At 41.1% G+C, this 16620-nt stretch overlaps 2 protein-coding genes across 3 annotated transcripts; one reads left to right on the forward strand and one right to left on the reverse strand.

The window, feature by feature from the left end:
- The first annotated feature begins 8982 nt into the window (after window positions 1-8982).
- Window positions 8983-11954, forward strand: msx3 (muscle segment homeobox 3). The gene is made up of 2 exons (XM_030747649.1): window positions 8983-9512; window positions 10013-11954. The coding sequence occupies exons 1-2, from the start codon at window positions 9149-9151 to the stop codon at window positions 10411-10413; spliced, it is 765 nt and encodes a 254-aa protein (XP_030603509.1). The 5' UTR covers window positions 8983-9148; the 3' UTR covers window positions 10414-11954.
- A 272-nt stretch (window positions 11955-12226) lies between these two features.
- znf511 (zinc finger protein 511) lies at window positions 12227-14869 on the reverse strand. 2 transcript variants are annotated; one of them, XM_030747642.1, is made up of 6 exons: window positions 14630-14869; window positions 14471-14544; window positions 13368-13569; window positions 13166-13290; window positions 12583-12840; window positions 12227-12436 (listed from the first exon to the last, which is right to left on the reverse strand). In XM_030747642.1, exons 1-6 carry the CDS (start codon window positions 14792-14794, stop codon window positions 12364-12366), a joined length of 897 nt encoding a protein of 298 aa, XP_030603502.1. In that variant the 5' UTR covers window positions 14795-14869; the 3' UTR covers window positions 12227-12363. The 2 variants fall into 2 exon arrangements, with proteins under 2 accessions (XP_030603502.1, XP_030603500.1); XM_030747640.1 differs by having other exon boundaries at window positions 12583-12843; window positions 14630-14868.
- Between the last annotated feature and the right edge of the window lie 1751 nt (window positions 14870-16620).

A 16620-nucleotide genomic window follows, 5' to 3' on the forward strand; every position in this document is an offset into this window, starting at 1 on the left:
ATGTTATGTTGCTGCAGATTCATTTATGTATTAGCATTTTATTCAGTTTTTATTCTTTTGGCAGAGAGGTTGTTGAGGTTTGATTAGAAGTTGAAAACATTTGTGGTATAAGAATATTTCATCTTTTCCTCCTTGGTCACTTTGCTATAACTAAGCAGATGAGATGATGTGGAAAAGTCTGAGATCAAGAACTAAAACCAGCCTTTAATAGGTGCCCGGAGCAGAGTTAAGGGCTGCAGACATGCTGTGCGTACTGGTCTGCAGGCAGTCAATGGGAACTTTCTGGATATTTTATAAGCCAAATTTTGCATTTCAGATCAGCATAAGTTACAGCTGTAAAACTTTGTCCTCCAACACACAGCACACCTCTGGCTCACAGTTGGTTTTTATCTCTATTTGGGGTGGCTGTAGCTCAGTAGGTAGAGCAGGTCACCTACTGATCGGAAGGTCAGCGGTTCGAATCCTGGCTACTCCAGGCTACATGCCAATGTATCCTTGGGCAAGATACTTAACCCTAAGTTGCTCTCCGACCGTTCTGTCGGAGTATGAATGCGTGTGAATGCTAGTTACTTAAAAAAGCACTTAGCTTAATTAATGATGGAAGTGCTTGTATGAATGGGAGTGCATGGGTGAATGCAAACAGGTTGTATAAGCGCTTTGAGTGCTCTGATTGAGTAGAAAAGCGCTATATAAGAACTAGTCCATTTTACCATCTCTGTGGGACACAAACTCTCTGCAGTTAGTTCATAAAGTAGAATTGTGATACAAGAAATCAACTGGAGAAGTTAAACTCAAAAAGTCAGAGCTTATTAAACTCACACAACAATGTTGTCCACTGTGTCGTAACACAAAACAAATCTCACTAAAGAGGGTTAAAATTACATTGTTGGTTTACATAGCCTTCTGAACTTATCCCTGAGGAAAGATGCTTTCCAGAATGGGATTTAACTAATGTCTCTAAATCACTCCCAGCTGTTCTGACTGCAGGAAATGCTTCTTTCTTCTCAAAAACTCTGAGCAAATGCTACATGAAGCATGGCATATTCATGAGTATGCCTTTCCTCAGAACTTATGTTGAACCATCTGACCCAGATTTCATAACATTTAACACCTTCCAGGGCCGCTGTCACAGCACGTCCATGTCAATGTGGTTAGCCTTGTGGGCTGCCATGAGAGCCTCTATTCACCACTTAACCTTTCAAAAGTGGTCGACTAACTTCAGAAGGAAAAATGATTCCCGGTTTAAGATGGCAACAACTGGTGTAAGGTCAGCTGCACAGTGACTCAGAGTGTGAGGGGGTATTTAAAGGGTCTAACAGACAGTGGGGCAGGCTTTGGTCTCATGCTTATGAAAGCAGTTTAGTGAAGAGTCAAACAGCCTGGGGCCAGCAATAACAGAGTGGAACTGATTAGAGGAGGAGAAGGAAAGAGGGAGAAAGAGGAAAACAAGAGAGTAAAATGAGACAGGGACTGATAGCATCTTTTTACTCAACATAATTACATTAGACAGTTAAAGGCTTCAGATGATGGCAAGTTTAAATTCTCATGTGAAATGTAAACAATAACAAAAGATGATGCATAGACATATTTCCTTAATTTGGAGTAAAATGTGAGCATAAATAGAATAGCAAAAACTAAATCTTAATCTACCTACTTACTTAATCTTGCAATTATTCCAAAGAAAGCCCTTTAATTAAATTCAGTATTTCACCCAGTTTTGCAGAGGGGTAAGCCTGAGTAAATGTTGGATGCAACTATTGGTTTTACCTTGCCAAAGTTTTTCATCAACCCAGGCCAAGAGGAAAGGTCTGTGAGATCAAGAAAGTTATTATTTTCTGCATGTTTATTGGATTTTTTTTTTTGCATAAAGCTGATGTGCAAAATGAAACCCACTTTTCCTTTCGTTCCTTGCTCCCCTTTATCCCTCCGCTTTTAAACCCTCGGTCCACTTCTCACCACAGCCAACTCTTCATATGTCAGTGAAAGCTGTTGCTAATAAAAGTTAGAGAGCAAACTATGAAAAGGAGGTACGAGGGAGCGGAGGGAGGTGCATTCTTTCTTGTCTGCTCTGCCCTTGGCAAAAGGGAGTCCCAGTGCTCTGGGACAGGACTGAAGGGGGGGGGGGGGGGGGGGTAACAGAGGGGAGGTGTGGATAGGAGTGTCACCTCCATCACCCTGGGACATGGAAAAAACATTCAATTTCAGCAAACTTCAAAAGAACAGCAATTACATAGGAGACACAGGATGGCAGGACATCCCTGCACGGCAGTGGCGACGCTGTGGGGAAAGAACCACGCCTTCAGAAACTTAAAAAGAGGGGACTCATCCTATCCTCTCTTCTCTCATCACCTCTCCCCGACATGGCTATAAGCAACACTAAAGCAGCACCCCAATAGCTCATCTCCATCTTCTCTGTGTCCAGAGAAGGCAGCCATTGTGTGCCCGTTCCTCTTTCCCCAAGTCAGTTTCCTATTGAGGCTCTGAAAAGGCCTTTGAGGGGCCCTGTTTTGGCTGTGCAGCTCACCTGCAGAGGGGAAACTATGGGTCTATTCTAAAGCCCAGCAGCTGCCAGGGCAGAGAGGCTGGCACCCAGTGGGAGAGAGAATAGTGGCCGCAGAGTCTTTCAATATGAAGCCACTTAGTAACAGAAGGCATGTGCCAAGCCTGCAAAGCCAGAATGAAGAGTCATCCTTTGGAGTCCACCAAATATCAGAGAAGAATTAGACCCATCTCCTTTTTGCTCTCTTTCTCCATTATCAACTACGTCTTATCTTTGTCTGTCTGCTCTTTGTCTTGCCTCACTGTTTATAGAATAATAATCCACAGGTAGCAGGACACAGAGGGCCAGAGTGCAGCAGAGTAGAAGTGGGTAGGTTTATTTGGAAAACACAGATCAACAGGTGGGATAGTGGAGTAAGAAAAATGCTCTCATTGGTTAATGCTACCAAACAGTTCGCTGGACTGAGTTTCCTTGTCCTGTGACAGATCGAGCTATGATGTCGCTGTGAAGATCCCAGTGGCTGCAGTCCTGTGAAGAAGCCTTCACCACACAAAGCCCCTTTTCTGTCAGCAGGCTAGCTCCCACACTGGCGCTAATTTACGATGCCCTCACAGCAATTTCCACAGTCAGAGAAGTTCAATTGTGTTTTCCAGCTCATTAAGCATCAGCACAACAAAGCTTTCATCTTCTCCTTCATCTACTTCATCCCACTCTTCACTCCCTACATTTATCCTGCTGTCAGCTAATCTCCCTCTTTCACTGAGCATCCAATGTAAGAAGATGAAAAAGTGCAGGTAACATGGGCATCCATACTTAGTACTATTTGTGTCTGCCCCTGAGTTTTGGTTAGTTTAAAGCACGGCCCCAACTCTGAAGACTCCCCTCATACATGTGTAGGGAGAATTTAATGGTTGTTTATTCAGGGGCCTCCGCTGTGCCCTCCCTTCCCTTTCAGAGCTTCATGAGCTGACGTGGACGCTATTGTAATCTCAGAAGAATCAGCTTGGCCTATTTGTTCAGGCTGTCACCGCGTTGAGATCACAAACACACATTCAAATTCCAGTTAGTTCACTAAATATCTTTTAACTAAACTATATTTTTTATGTATAATCTGTACCAGCATTAGATGTAAAAGACCGTTTAAATACAGTAGCAGCACTTTTCCTAAAGTTAGAGAGGGGCAGACATGTGACCAGAAGACCAAAGAGAAGGCAAATGGCACAAAAGTTCCGCAAGAAAGCGATGGCACCACAGTTTGCATGAGTTTTGCAATGTCATAATTTACTGTCATAATCAACAAATATACAGCACTGTGGAAAAGTCTTGAGCCACCTCTCATCTGGTACATAAGGCGAAAACAGAGTTTGTACAATTCTAACAGTCAATATTTGGTAGAAGAATAAATTTATTCTTCAGCACAGCCTGAACTCTGTTAGGAAAAGTTTCTTGTCATTTCTTTAAGCAGTCTTCAGGAAGAGTTCTCCAGGCTTCTTGAAGGACATTCAAAGCTCTCCTTTTGATCTTGACTGCCATTTGTTCTGTTCTCTACAAGAAGATCCCACACTGCTTCAGTAATGTTGAGGTCCAGGCTCTGGGGAGACCAATCCATGACTAATATGGATCCAGTGTAGGTATGTTTTTATTGAATTGTCAGTGTGTTTGAGATTATTGTCATGCTGAAAAAAATGAAGCCATTGCCAATCAGACGCTTTCCAGACGGTGGATCAAAATATTTTATGGCTGTCAAAGTGTGTTATTGATATTTTTCACTGACTCAGCTAAATAAATGGGAACAAATTTCGTGCTTTTGTGAAAAGGCTGCTAGTAACAAAGTGCCTACAGATACAGTTTCAGATTGGTTCTTTGCTAAATTGTCTGTTATTTGTAGACACAACACTGGTTCCTATCTTAAGCTGGCACCTTTTTTTATGCTTGAATTATTCATAAATCAGTGATAAGTGGCTTAAAAAAGAATATTCCTCTGAAAATGGTCAGAATTAAAATTATTTACCAGTATGGCTAAACAATTAACTAAACCACTGTATGTTTTTTGTTTTTTTTTGTTTATTGTGCAAAATTAAATTGAAACACACACACACACACACACACACACACACACACACACACACACACACACACACACACACACACACACACACACACATTGCATTTGGCAGATTTTGGGACCTTTTTCAAGCTGAATGTCTCAGTGGGCTGCCCACATTTCAACAGGTGCTGCTGTGTGATTTATCAGAGTTTAAGTGGTCACAGCACGGTGCACTGCAGCTGCCATCAGAGGTTTGGGGAGAATATTGTTGGGAAATGTTTGGCCAAATTTGCAAATCACCAACAGTGGTTTTACAAAAATCATTATTTTCATCTTACAGAAAGCCAACACCAACCGTCTTCACTGTTGTCTCTAATTGTGTTGTGGTCTGAATTCAGTCTACTATTCACTGAGAAGGAGGAAACTGATGCTTACACATTTGTGAGATTTTAAGACTGCATGAAGACTGCAATGTACAGGATTATAAACTATTGTATTTTGTGGTAATGATCCCTCATTTTACCTCAAAATGGCTCGTAATGCTACTAGGACATAGAGGCTCTCTGTGTCCCACTGTGAAAAGTTTCTCTCAGAGACTTCTTTAGCAGTTTATTGTTATTCTTCTCTATATTTAAGACACTGCTTTGGGAAACTGTTCCTCGGGTTATCTGTTTTTGTCAGGTTTCCCTTGCTTCCCTCACATTAATGACGCCTACATCTGCCATCATACCAAACATCATCATAATTTGACATCCCCGGCATCTGTCAGTGGATCATTCTCATCCCTGAATGCAGGCTGCCATCTGAGTTCCCACCCCCCACTGTCAGCACCAGCCCTGAGCTCACTCTAACCCCTGGCTCACTCCAGGCCCAGAGAGGGTGTCCGGTTCCCTGTATGCCCCTCCATTTCTCCAAACCTGCAACAATACTGCAACCCTATCTCTATGTTCACCTGTTAGCACCTGGCACCGCTTCCACGTCAGCCGAACGCTCTCCTCATCCCTGTCAGATGCCATGTGGGACGCGCCTTCCTGTCACCAAATCCAATTTCCCACACACAAAACACACAGGGGCACAATAACCCACTCACTGCTCGCCGCCTGTCAACACTTTCCCCTGACAGCCGAGCCATGCTAACATATAGAGGATAAATGAAAAGTAACTAATCAGTCAATAACCCATAATTACAAAGGCTTCAAGCATCATCTGCCACATGAGTCCTGAGTATGTCCTGATTAAGAAATGAATTAGTCAGATATCTCTTTAACATAATACTTAAAACAGACAACTTCAGCTTCATTCAAAGTAATGGCTGTAGCATGCATGTATTATAGGGTATAGAATAAAGAAACAGAGCAACTCTGCCTCTTAGAATTCACATTTATCAACAACTAATTTACAACAGCAAATGTATTTTGGATGATGAAAAGATGTGTTATTAAACCCCATTATCAAACCTGTTTCTGATCGCGTGTAGGCACTCAAAGCATTTAGTTAAGGTTGAGAAAAGATTGCGATTTGTTGCCTAAACATACCGACACCTTGAGTTCTGGATTCAAACCCCAGTCTTTGGTGTCAGAGTCCAGCATTTTGTACATTTGCCCCCTCCCTCTGATTCCTGTGTGATATATAAATAAAGCTTTGTTCATTAAAAAGCCTGTGAACACTATCCAGCCAGCAATTACATTTGTCATCACAACATAAGTTGGAAAAGAAAAGCAAAAAAGGATTTGGGATTGCTTTGAGGGGGGGGGGGGGGGGGGGGGGGGGTTCCTGGAAGACAATTTTAGTTTTTTGTTTGTCTGCAAATACAAAAAGATGTTATGTGAAGAATATAAAGAGAGATCTCGAAAGGGATCGAGCTAATGCTCACTTTTCAATCTTCGCTTGTTGCTCAGAAACTTGGAGAGATCAATCTGGAGTTTTGGTCATGGCTTTAATCACCTCCTGTCAGGTTTTCCTCTGTAACACCCATGTGATAACTGAGGCTCAGTATTACCTGGGTGTTAGTATGTTGTAAGAGCCAAATCAGTGTCCTTCATCACAGTTCTGCTCGACAGGTTAGACTTGACCTTGGGCGGAAACAGAGAGAATAGAAGCTCTTAATACACAATGTGCTGACAGTTGCAAAGATGAGAAAACTAATTTAGACCGACATGTTGTTGCAGTTGCTCTCAACCACTGATCAGATAACGAGGCACATCAAAGAAAGACCTCAGGCCCTGCACATCCTCTTTGGCTGGTTGGCATGATTGGGCCTGAGTAAAATTGAGCTGGAGCCAAGACAGCCTGCACTTAACTTTATTGTTTCTGATGCAACACACATGTCAGCCGTGCTAATTTAGGCTCTGAGCTCTACAAGTGGTAACTGGTGCTTAACAAGTAACTTTAACCCAGTAAATGACCACAGTTTATTTCAAGAAAGCTGGATCGAGTGTGAGTTATTGCAAATGTAAGCACGGAAAGAAAAGTTTGAGATCTTCCATCCACTGACGTTTTGACATACCAGCGTCGGCAGGTCCCCTCAGACACACAATAATGTTCTGTTATGCTTCCGCAGACAGGCCTCTCGTCCCCTTTAAAGACGATACACTTTCACCACCACAAGGTCCCCGCTGCGCGTTTCATAAATGTTTATCCCACATGACTCCAGCCCCTCTCCCCAAAAGTTTGCTTAGGATAGCTGCAAGCGCTGCCAACTCACATGAAAGGGAAAGATTTAAAGAATGAAATATATAAAGCCTGCTTTGACATGTTTGGTTCGAAAGGTTTAAAAGTCTTGAAGAAAACCACAGTTAACTCTTTAAGCAGTTCTCCACCAGGGCAAACTAGCAGCACTCGGAGTTGGGTAAAGAAAGAAAGTCAGTGTGATGTTTTTGACTTTACTTGTAGCTACTTAATAATCTTAAAACTGTTTCCAAGTGGGAAAAAGCAACAGACAAACCTGCATTAATGCTTTCTGATTAGGTCAACACAATCAAAGAAGTGTTCTGTGCTGTCTCAGTTTTTCCCAAACATATTGAAAAGTCATATATTAATTCAGTGCCAGACTCTGTGAAAAAAAAACAACAAAAAAAAGCCTGCAGTGCTGCATCTGACTTTTGCCTCACGTGTGCGCCACTCTGACAGAAGCAGGGAATAATTTTATTTAAATATTTACTCATTCATTATAAAACAATAGGGGAGAACCAACAACATCACAGACAGCCCCAAGTCTCCTTTCAAACAGGCGGAGAGTGAGAGTGGTAATATTCACAGTGAGTAGAGGAGAATGTAATGTCGCACTAAATTACAGTCATTGAAAGCTTGTATGGTTACCCAGCGATCTATCACTGTCACACAGAGGGGGAGAGGGGGCGAGAGAGCAGACAGGCGCCAGGCGCAGCAGGATCAAAGCAGGAACATACCTCGGGGAGAGAAACAGTTAACTCCATTTAACCAATTGTCCTGCAGACAGTCATTCAGCCAGTGCGCTGCTGCTGCAGGCCCAGCAGCGGTTCCCATAAGAGAGAAGGATTCTCACATATAGAGTTTCACTGAAAATGATTTGACTTGATTTGGAGAGCTGCAGAACAAGGCCAATTTGGATGGGCTTCTTGAATGGGCCCTTTACTGTCTCTCAAAGGGATTACAGACAATGAACACAATAGGTTGAAATATGGCCATGGACAATTTGATTACAGGCCACAAGATAGAAATTTACAGTGATAATAACTCTTTGGAATATAAAGAGTGCTGTAAATCGCAGCCTGGATTGCCTTACTACTTTAATGAAACCCGGTGAAAAACTACTGTCAACACATTCTCAAGTACAACTTCCCAGAAGGGGCCCAATGAGTAAAATCTCTGTGACATATATCTGCTAAAGTTTGTATCTATTAATCTGGGAACCCAAGTATGACACAATCACAGCATCAAGTTAACATGGTAAAGATTTTAATTAATTAATAAATATACTGTCTACACATCCAGAAGGCACACATAAATATTAGCACTCATGTTTGTGTCGTGTTTGTGTCCCCCTGGTGGATCTATATGTCCAGCCCACTCTCTGATGTCTAGCAATTCAAAAAAAAAGGGAATATCTGACTCTTTTAGTTAAAGTTGGGGTTGTAAAACATAAACTTAAAGACAGTAAAATGCTCTGTAAGAACCGATCAGTGAATTAATACACTCTAGATAAACATATTGACCAGTGCAGATTTAAATTTGTATTCCAGCAAAGAGTGTTTAGAAGGTAGGAACTGCACATTTGACCTACCTTACATAGCATAACTCGAGCTCTGCCACTGACGGGAGGTTTACATCTGTCAAAAACCACAGCGTATAAAATGGACCGCAACACTATCATTACCAATTCGCCCTATCAGAAACCGCTTTAGCCTGGTCACGTGGAAACATCTAAAGACTGATAGGCAGGCGGCAAGATGGAAGGGGAACCTTGTGGCACTTCGCTAAAGGAGCGACAAGTCCGTGCGTAAAACTCTGAAAAGCACACAGCTGTGCAACATCGGAGGAACATCTGCAGTAGCACTTACCTCCTCAAGAGACGACACGAAAACATAATCAGTAACGGAGAGAGCGGCAGGGAAATTGAGTGTATGGCACCGCAGTCGTGCGTAATGAATCCTGCGCAAGGATCACCGCCTTTGGCCGCTCCCGGGGAGACTTCGCCGGAGGATAGAGCCGCTGGTGCAGTTGGAACTGACGAGCCGGACCTGTCACCTGTTAGAAGATGTAAAAGCAAAAGTTTAGATTTGCCTTTCAGTGTGGAATCTCTCATATCAGACAGGACGCCGTGCAGAAGCCTCCAAGACGCAAAGTCTGGCTCGGGCTGCGTCTTGGAGGCAGGGGAGACAGAGTGTGCGTCACAGAGGGGATTTTATCGGCCCGAAGCGGAGGCGGTGGACCTCAGCGACAAAGAGACGAGCTCCTGGTTCCAGGCGCCTTGCGCATCCCCTCCAAGTGAGTGAAGCACGCGATATTGCGATAAAAAAAATAAATAAATAAATAAAAAAAAAAACTTACGTAGAAACTTATACAGAAATCTAAAAAAACAAAAAAAAACGTAAAAATGATTAAAGTAAAACTGCTAAACGATTGTATAGAATATTGTAGCGGTCTTTCGTAGATGGATAAGGAAGTTATTATATATATATATATATATATATATATATATATATATATATATATATATATATATATATATATATATATATATATATATATATATATATATATATATATATAAAATATCAAAAGCCACTGATGAAAGAGACTTTCCTCTAAATTCTAAACAATGGCAGCGTCCACTCACTGTAGAATAGTTAAGATATCTATAACCTTGTGTTTAATATTTCACTGCTCCGCCCTAACTTTAATGCAATAATTCAACTACAAAAATCACCAGTTGTGTTATTAAATGATCACCATAATGTAGACTCACTGTTTAAATGTATTTCCAGGACTCCCCAGCCCGAGCCCGTGCAATCTACGAAAACACAAGAACAACAGGAAACCCAGAACACCCTTTACAACCTCTCAGCTGCTTTCTCTGGAGAGGAAGTTCCGACAGAAACAGTACCTCTCCATCGCGGAGAGAGCGGAGTTCTCCAGCTCCCTCAGCCTCACAGAGACTCAGGTCAAAATCTGGTTTCAGAACCGGAGGGCCAAGGCCAAGAGACTGCAGGAGGCCGAGCTGGAGAAACTAAAGCTGGCCACAAAGCCGCTGCTCCCGGCCTTCGCCTTTCCTTTCCCCTTGAGCGCACCAATAGGCGCCCCGGCCCTGTATGGGGCCCTGAACGGACCTCGGCCTGCCTTACCAGGACTATTCAGTGGACCATATGGGATGTACTACTTGTCTTAACTCATACTAACTTTTAAGCTGCTTCGTTGGGAAACTACCTTAGCTTTATCCAGCAAAAATCTTCTTAAGACTCAATCTGCCTGAAATCTTATAGTGACTTAAATATTTTCCGTTAAAGAGCTAATGGGGAAAGAATAATGTAATAAAACACAGGAATATGTTAGAACAATCTCGCTTTATTTTCAAACTGTTCATTAATTCATCCATCCATCCATTTTTTTTAAATTTTCTGATTTTCAGTGAACAGTTATGTTAAATTTACTCTGTGGTAAATTATTTTTGCAGTGCATTCAGTAAAGTCCTTTTTTTCATGACACACTGTGGCCCAGCTCATTTTCAGATTTCATGTTTAGAGTTTTTCTGTCCCAGCGGTTTGCTTGAAACACTTTAGTCCACGTAATTTTACTGTTGGGAGAGACTCCCAGAGAAGATGATTTTCAAAGCCTGAAGCAATAACTTATAATCACCCACTGAAGGACAGTGACTTATTGTATTGTAAAGGCTTTGAAAATGCACCACTTTTTAAAGGACAGTTTTGATTTATGGCAAATATATTTAAATAACAAATTTGGTGAACTTCTGTATATATATTTTTTTATTATAGACAGCCTCTGATTTACCTTATTCCTGTGTGCCACAGAGCTCCAGTGTTATCCAAAAAGAAATCTATGGCTGAGACATATAGTTGAGCTTGGTGAATTAATTGTTTTTTAAAAATATGGGCAAAACTGTTTATTTAGAAACAGCTTCACAAGTAACAGGGATCACTTTGACACTTTTAAGCTGCAGAGATATGAGAGTGATGCTTAATAATCTGGATGATCTTTTAATAGCGTTTCTGGACTTAAAACGGAAATATAGAAAATTAAAATGATCCTTTATTCACGTCCTGAGGTAAACCCCTGATGGTCTAAAACTCTAAAAAGACCTTTTTTATGTATAGCAGGAGCACATCAACCTTAGAGGCTTTAATTAGGCAAGTAATTCAACAAAAACAAAAGCATACCCATTAAAATATGTGGGTCATCTGTAAGAACTCTCAATAACTCCAAATGCCACCACACAGACAGTGAAGTGCTTATTGGTGCATTAGTGAAATCTGAAAATACCATTTTAGACATTTCATGTTTCACAGTTTGGTTCTTAAATGCTTTACATTAACTGGAAGGAGAACCACAAGCTCTTTAAAAGTGAATTTACTACAAGATTTAAGCCACTTTCCTGCTTGTTAACAATTATACTCATTTCATAAACACAATAAACCTGCTTTACTCTAGTCGTTACCTCAAAAGGAGAATGTTTTTGCACAGGTGTCAAAAAGGTTTTTAAGATCAGCTTCATTACTAGTTGTAAATAACTCCTTGTATACTTTTGCAAATCCTCAAAGTGTTCAAACACAGCAGACTGACTTACATGAGCTATTAATGTACAGTGTATATTTCATAAGTGAAAATGTTTTGTACAATTATTAAAGTTTATTATGCAAATTCTGACATTACTCCTTTTGTCCCCCTCACAAAAACTTCAAGTGGGCTCACAATGTTTTTTTGTATAAAAAACACAGCACTACGCTTCACTGCATCCTTTTTTTTTTCAATTCTAATAAATGTTTTTTCCCAGAGAAACTGCAAGTATGTAAATGTCGCTTGTTGACTAAGAGTGTTCTGAGGGATCAGCGGCACCAAACTAGCACCATAGTAAAGTTTATTATTATTTATCAGTGCCACGAGGAAGTGCAGTGAACTGAGAGCGCTGCGGTACAAAAAAAAAAGCACGCAAAACAAACAAAAAAAAAAAAAACACCACCTTGGAATTGTTGCAAAACAACATTTTTTTTATTTAAATTTTTAAAAATATTTTATGCATTTATGTCTATGAATATATTCTGTGCAAAGGTGATAAAACTGTAGATCCTTAAGACCAGAAAAAAGCGTGTTTGATTCTGGTGTTTCACTTCCTCCTTCCTCGCTGTCCTCTGAAGCCTCGGACGGAGCTGTGACCAAAGCACACGGCGTTGGGGATTCTGAGAGAAAAGAACACAGATTCTCAAATTTAAATAATATTAAAATTTCACCTTACCCATATTTAAATTATTTAAATTAGTTAAACCTAAAACATGATGAAAATAGCTGATTTATGCCATCTTAACAGATTCATTTAAAGGCTAACCTGTAGGAATACTGCAGTTTTTGTGGTGCAGTACTCATGTCCTCTGTGCCCTGAGCTGCAGCAGGAGCGTCCTCGGTAGAGGCAGTCGCTGCAGAGCGAATGGCATCGTCCTCACACTCGTGCGTCTCCATGGACTCCCCGTGCTCGGGTTTATTGGACAGTGAGTTACACATAACCTCGCAGACTCCCTCGGACTCACACACATCATCCACCACCTCCATGTCCGTGTCTTTCTCCTGACGTCCCTTTGTCTCTTGTCTTCTATTAACAAAGATATGATATTTAAAATACACATATGCGACTATTTACAGAAAACATACGTTATTTTAAACTGTTTACACACTGGCAAGCAGCAAAACAAATCTTACTCTAGAATGTGCCTGATCTTATTATGTTACCAAATAAATATAAAAGAGCCAAGGGAAAATAAAAATAAATGTGTCCTCCCATCCGCAGGAATGCATCAAAAAGACTCAATTCAAGTCATAAATCTTCTTTAGCAATCATGAGATTGCCTAAACTGAAACTGTGCAGTCACAGTTTGACATTTTGCTGCCATCTAGTGGACAAAACTCAGTCTTACCCTCTGTCCTTTTTGGTTTTATCAAATCTGAAGTCTGGCGGATACTTATGGACTCTTATTAGATGGTCCTTCCTGTGTTTACTAGTCCTAAACTTCTGTCCACAGCCCTCCACCAAACACTGGTACTGAAAAAATGTGAAGGAAATGTCATTGTTCCTCAAATAATGTCTAAACAGGAGCGGTCTATTTAACACCAACTAACCATGTCTTGTCTCTGGGCAAGGATAGTAAAGAGAGAGTCATGCCACTCCTGAATGTGAATGTCCAGGAGCCGGGCGCTCGGCAGGGACCGACGGCAGGAGCAGCACACGTGCCTGTGCAGGGCACTGTAGTGGTGCTCATACTCCTCCAGCGTGATGAAGACCGCACTGCAGCCTGAGATGTGACAGGCAAACTCTGACACACTGACACAAGACAAGAGGAGGAGGAAGGTGATTTTACCATAAAGTTTTTGCATTTCTCTGCATATTTTTGTAAAATGTACATGTTAAAATGCCACAACTACATCCCTCTAAGCGCATCACTGATGTAACACAGCTCACTATTACTGTGATCATCTTATCTTACATGCTTTATTTCTAAGATCACTTAGTTTGGGGTTTTGTTTTGTTTTGTTTTTGCAACTTATCATCATATCCAAATTGATCTGGGAGAAATTTATATTAAATATTACAACTGCCTCAAAAAGGAATAACTAGAATGAATAGATCCCAACAAATTAGATGTGGGACAGGTTACTATGGAAGCTCATGTATTTTGCTTTTTATCCCATTAACCTTAAAAACATTTAGCTCTTATTTCAGTTATTGTTTTATACATCAATGGCACATATCTCTTTGAGCTACAGATGTTTTCAGAGACTCACACATAACTGACCAAACTGAAAACAAAACTCTGAGAATCACCTTCCAGCATTTTGATGCAGTTATTAAAAGTCTTGATTTGGTTTTATCTGCTGCATTCAGAGGTGGTTGTGGACTAATTCTTATACTATAAGAATCAGGCCATTTACCAGTCTCACACATTCGTGTGTGACTTGCAATTTTCCACCTCGGGTGTAGTGCAGCTGCATGACATGTTCACCTGCAGGAGACCCATGATGACAACTTTTGGTGCTTTCCTCACAACATTCAATAAAAACCACACTTGAGGAAAAGCTAATCAAAGTTGTGGGACAAGAGGACACGTCTGTGCAGTCACATGTAAAGAGGGACCTCCCGGTCGTCCTAGCATCAACGTAAACCGTGCGTATGGAACAGGGTAACGTTTAAAGCTTTTACACTGGATAAAACGTGCCTCTCTTACCTGAGTGCTGGCTTGTCTTCTGCCTCCGAGATGTAGAGGTCTTGCAGGTACATGTGCCTGTGAATGTCGCCGTCCTGAAAACAGCAAATATTTGCACGTTACAGGTAAAAGTGGCCCGCGTGCGGCGTCAGTCTGCCCGGTTTGTTGTTACTCGGTTACCTCAAACAGCTCGTGGTCCTTGTGCAGGTGGATGATCTGCGGGGTGAAGCTGAACGGACTGTTTCCCTCCTCGGACTCACTCGGCCTCCTCTCCTGCTGCTCATCGCGCTTTGTGACGGGAACATCGCCCTCAGTCCGAAACTGGACAGCCTCTGATTGTAGCATGGCTTCTACCCGAAAACCAAAACACTCTTTACCATAACAGTCTGCTGTGTTTTGGCGCAGGGCGATGACGTTAGCTGATATTTTGGGCGGTGTCGCCACCAACTGGACAAAGTGTGAAGCTAATAATAAAAATATCAGCGCTTTATTTCTGACCCTTCCGCTGTCATCTTTTTGGAACAATCACATCAATGGACTGAAGAGTTTAGGGATCTTCTTAATAAATGTATTTTAAGAAATAAAGTTAAAGAAATTTTATTTAAAACGATTCACAGATTCTACCAACCAAAAGTGCACTTAACACGTTTTTAACGTTTTTAATTATATTTTGAAAATGTCTTGTTTCACTGTGTGTCCAACCCACTTTCTAGTTCTGTTTTGATGTCTAGTAATTCAAAAAAGGAAATATAGAACTTTTTTAGCTAAAGTTGGGATTGTAAAACATAAACTTAAAGACACTAAAATGCTCTATAAGAACTGATGGGAACGAGCATTAGTGAATATATGCAGGAACACCTCCTTTGGCTGTGCCCGGGGAGACCTTGCCGGAGGATAGAGCCGCTGGTGGAGTTGGACCTGACGAGCTGGACCTGTCACCTGTCAGAAGATGTAAAACCAAAAGTTTAGATTTGCCTTTTAGTGCGGAATCACTCAGATCATACAGGACACTGAGCAAAAGCTTCCAAGATGCAAAGCCTGGCTCAGGCTGCAAAACTGAGCAAGTGAATGACAAAAGAGGTGGCAGACCTAAAAACCTATCTACAGCAGATGAACAGTATTTGAAAGTCACGTCCTCAAGAAATAGGAAAAAAAAAATCTAGCAAATACCTGACACATGACCAGAGGGGTGCATCTGGCCCTTCAACTGATCCATCTACTGTTCACTGAAGCCTCCTCAGAAATGCTCTCAGTCAAAGGGTGGCTGTCAAGAAGCCATTCATAAGGAAACAGGGAGAAAAGGCTGAGGTATGCCAAGTGGGCTGAAAATCACTGGTAACAGGTCTTAGCAAAATTTTAAAACACACTGTCAGTGCAGTGAAAGCATACCTGTATAAAACACACACACACACACACATACACACACACACACACACAATGGAACAGTATTGGATTGGCCTCCCCATTACCCAGACCCAAACATTATTGGAGCAGTGTGTCATCCTGACAGAGAACGGAGAAAAGGCAGCCAACATCCAAAGGAGAGCTTTGAATATCCTTCAAGAAGCCTGGAGAACTATTCATGAAGACTACTTAAAGAAATGACAAGAAAGCTTGGAGAGTTCAGGCTGTGCTTGTTTTTGCCTTATATACTGTATTTCCATTCATGTTTGCACAGGTTTCGATTAATGGCTGCACAGTGAAGCTAGAAGGGCACTCAGTAGAGCTCATGTGCCAATACTACACTGCAATAGATACCACCCAATGTTGTCATACTCCATCATAAATTAATAGATCGCAAAGACTAGAAATGTACTTTATTGGCTTTTAAAAACTGTAAAATATGACTTTATATTTTTATTTTAAAAATTAGATCTACATGAACAGAAAATGGCAAAGGTCTGGATATATTTTATTCCATTCGTCAATGATGAGAGATAGGGATTTTTTTTACATTTTGAAATTTTTTTGGTGACCTTGACCTTTGACCTTGAAAATGAAATCACATGTTCTCAGGCCCATATGGAATAATTCTACAAAGTTTCATCAATTTTGGTTCAAAGCTGTACTCTTATTGAAGATTACAACTTCACCATATCACCACTAGATGGCGACAAATGTCACAGCACCCCCCCCCGCTCTTTGACAGCTAAAGGCAGATAGATCAGTGA

The sequence above is a fragment of the Archocentrus centrarchus genome, chromosome 15 (assembly GCF_007364275.1).
Source record: "Archocentrus centrarchus isolate MPI-CPG fArcCen1 chromosome 15, fArcCen1, whole genome shotgun sequence".
Lineage (NCBI taxonomy): Eukaryota > Metazoa > Chordata > Actinopteri > Cichliformes > Cichlidae > Archocentrus > Archocentrus centrarchus.

Excerpts from the sequence above, each read along its gene's own strand:
- msx3 (XM_030747649.1), top strand. The coding sequence starts at position 9,149 with ATGGCACCGCAGTCGTGCGTAATGAATCCTGCGCAAGGATCACCGCCT. Across the intron at positions 9,513-10,012 it reads GCCTTGCGCATCCCCTCCAA|GACTCCCCAGCCCGAGCCCG; the intron begins GTGAGTGAAGCA and ends ATGTATTTCCAG.
- znf511 (XM_030747640.1), bottom strand. The coding sequence starts at position 14,794 with ATGCTACAATCAGAGGCTGTCCAGTTTCGGACTGAGGGCGATGTTCCC. Across the intron at positions 14,545-14,629 it reads AGGACCACGAGCTGTTTGAG|GACGGCGACATTCACAGGCA; the intron begins GTAACCGAGTAA and ends TGCTGTTTTCAG. Across the intron at positions 12,844-13,165 it reads AAAACCAAAAAGGACAGAGG|AAGACAAGAGACAAAGGGAC; the intron begins GTAAGACTGAGT and ends CTTTGTTAATAG.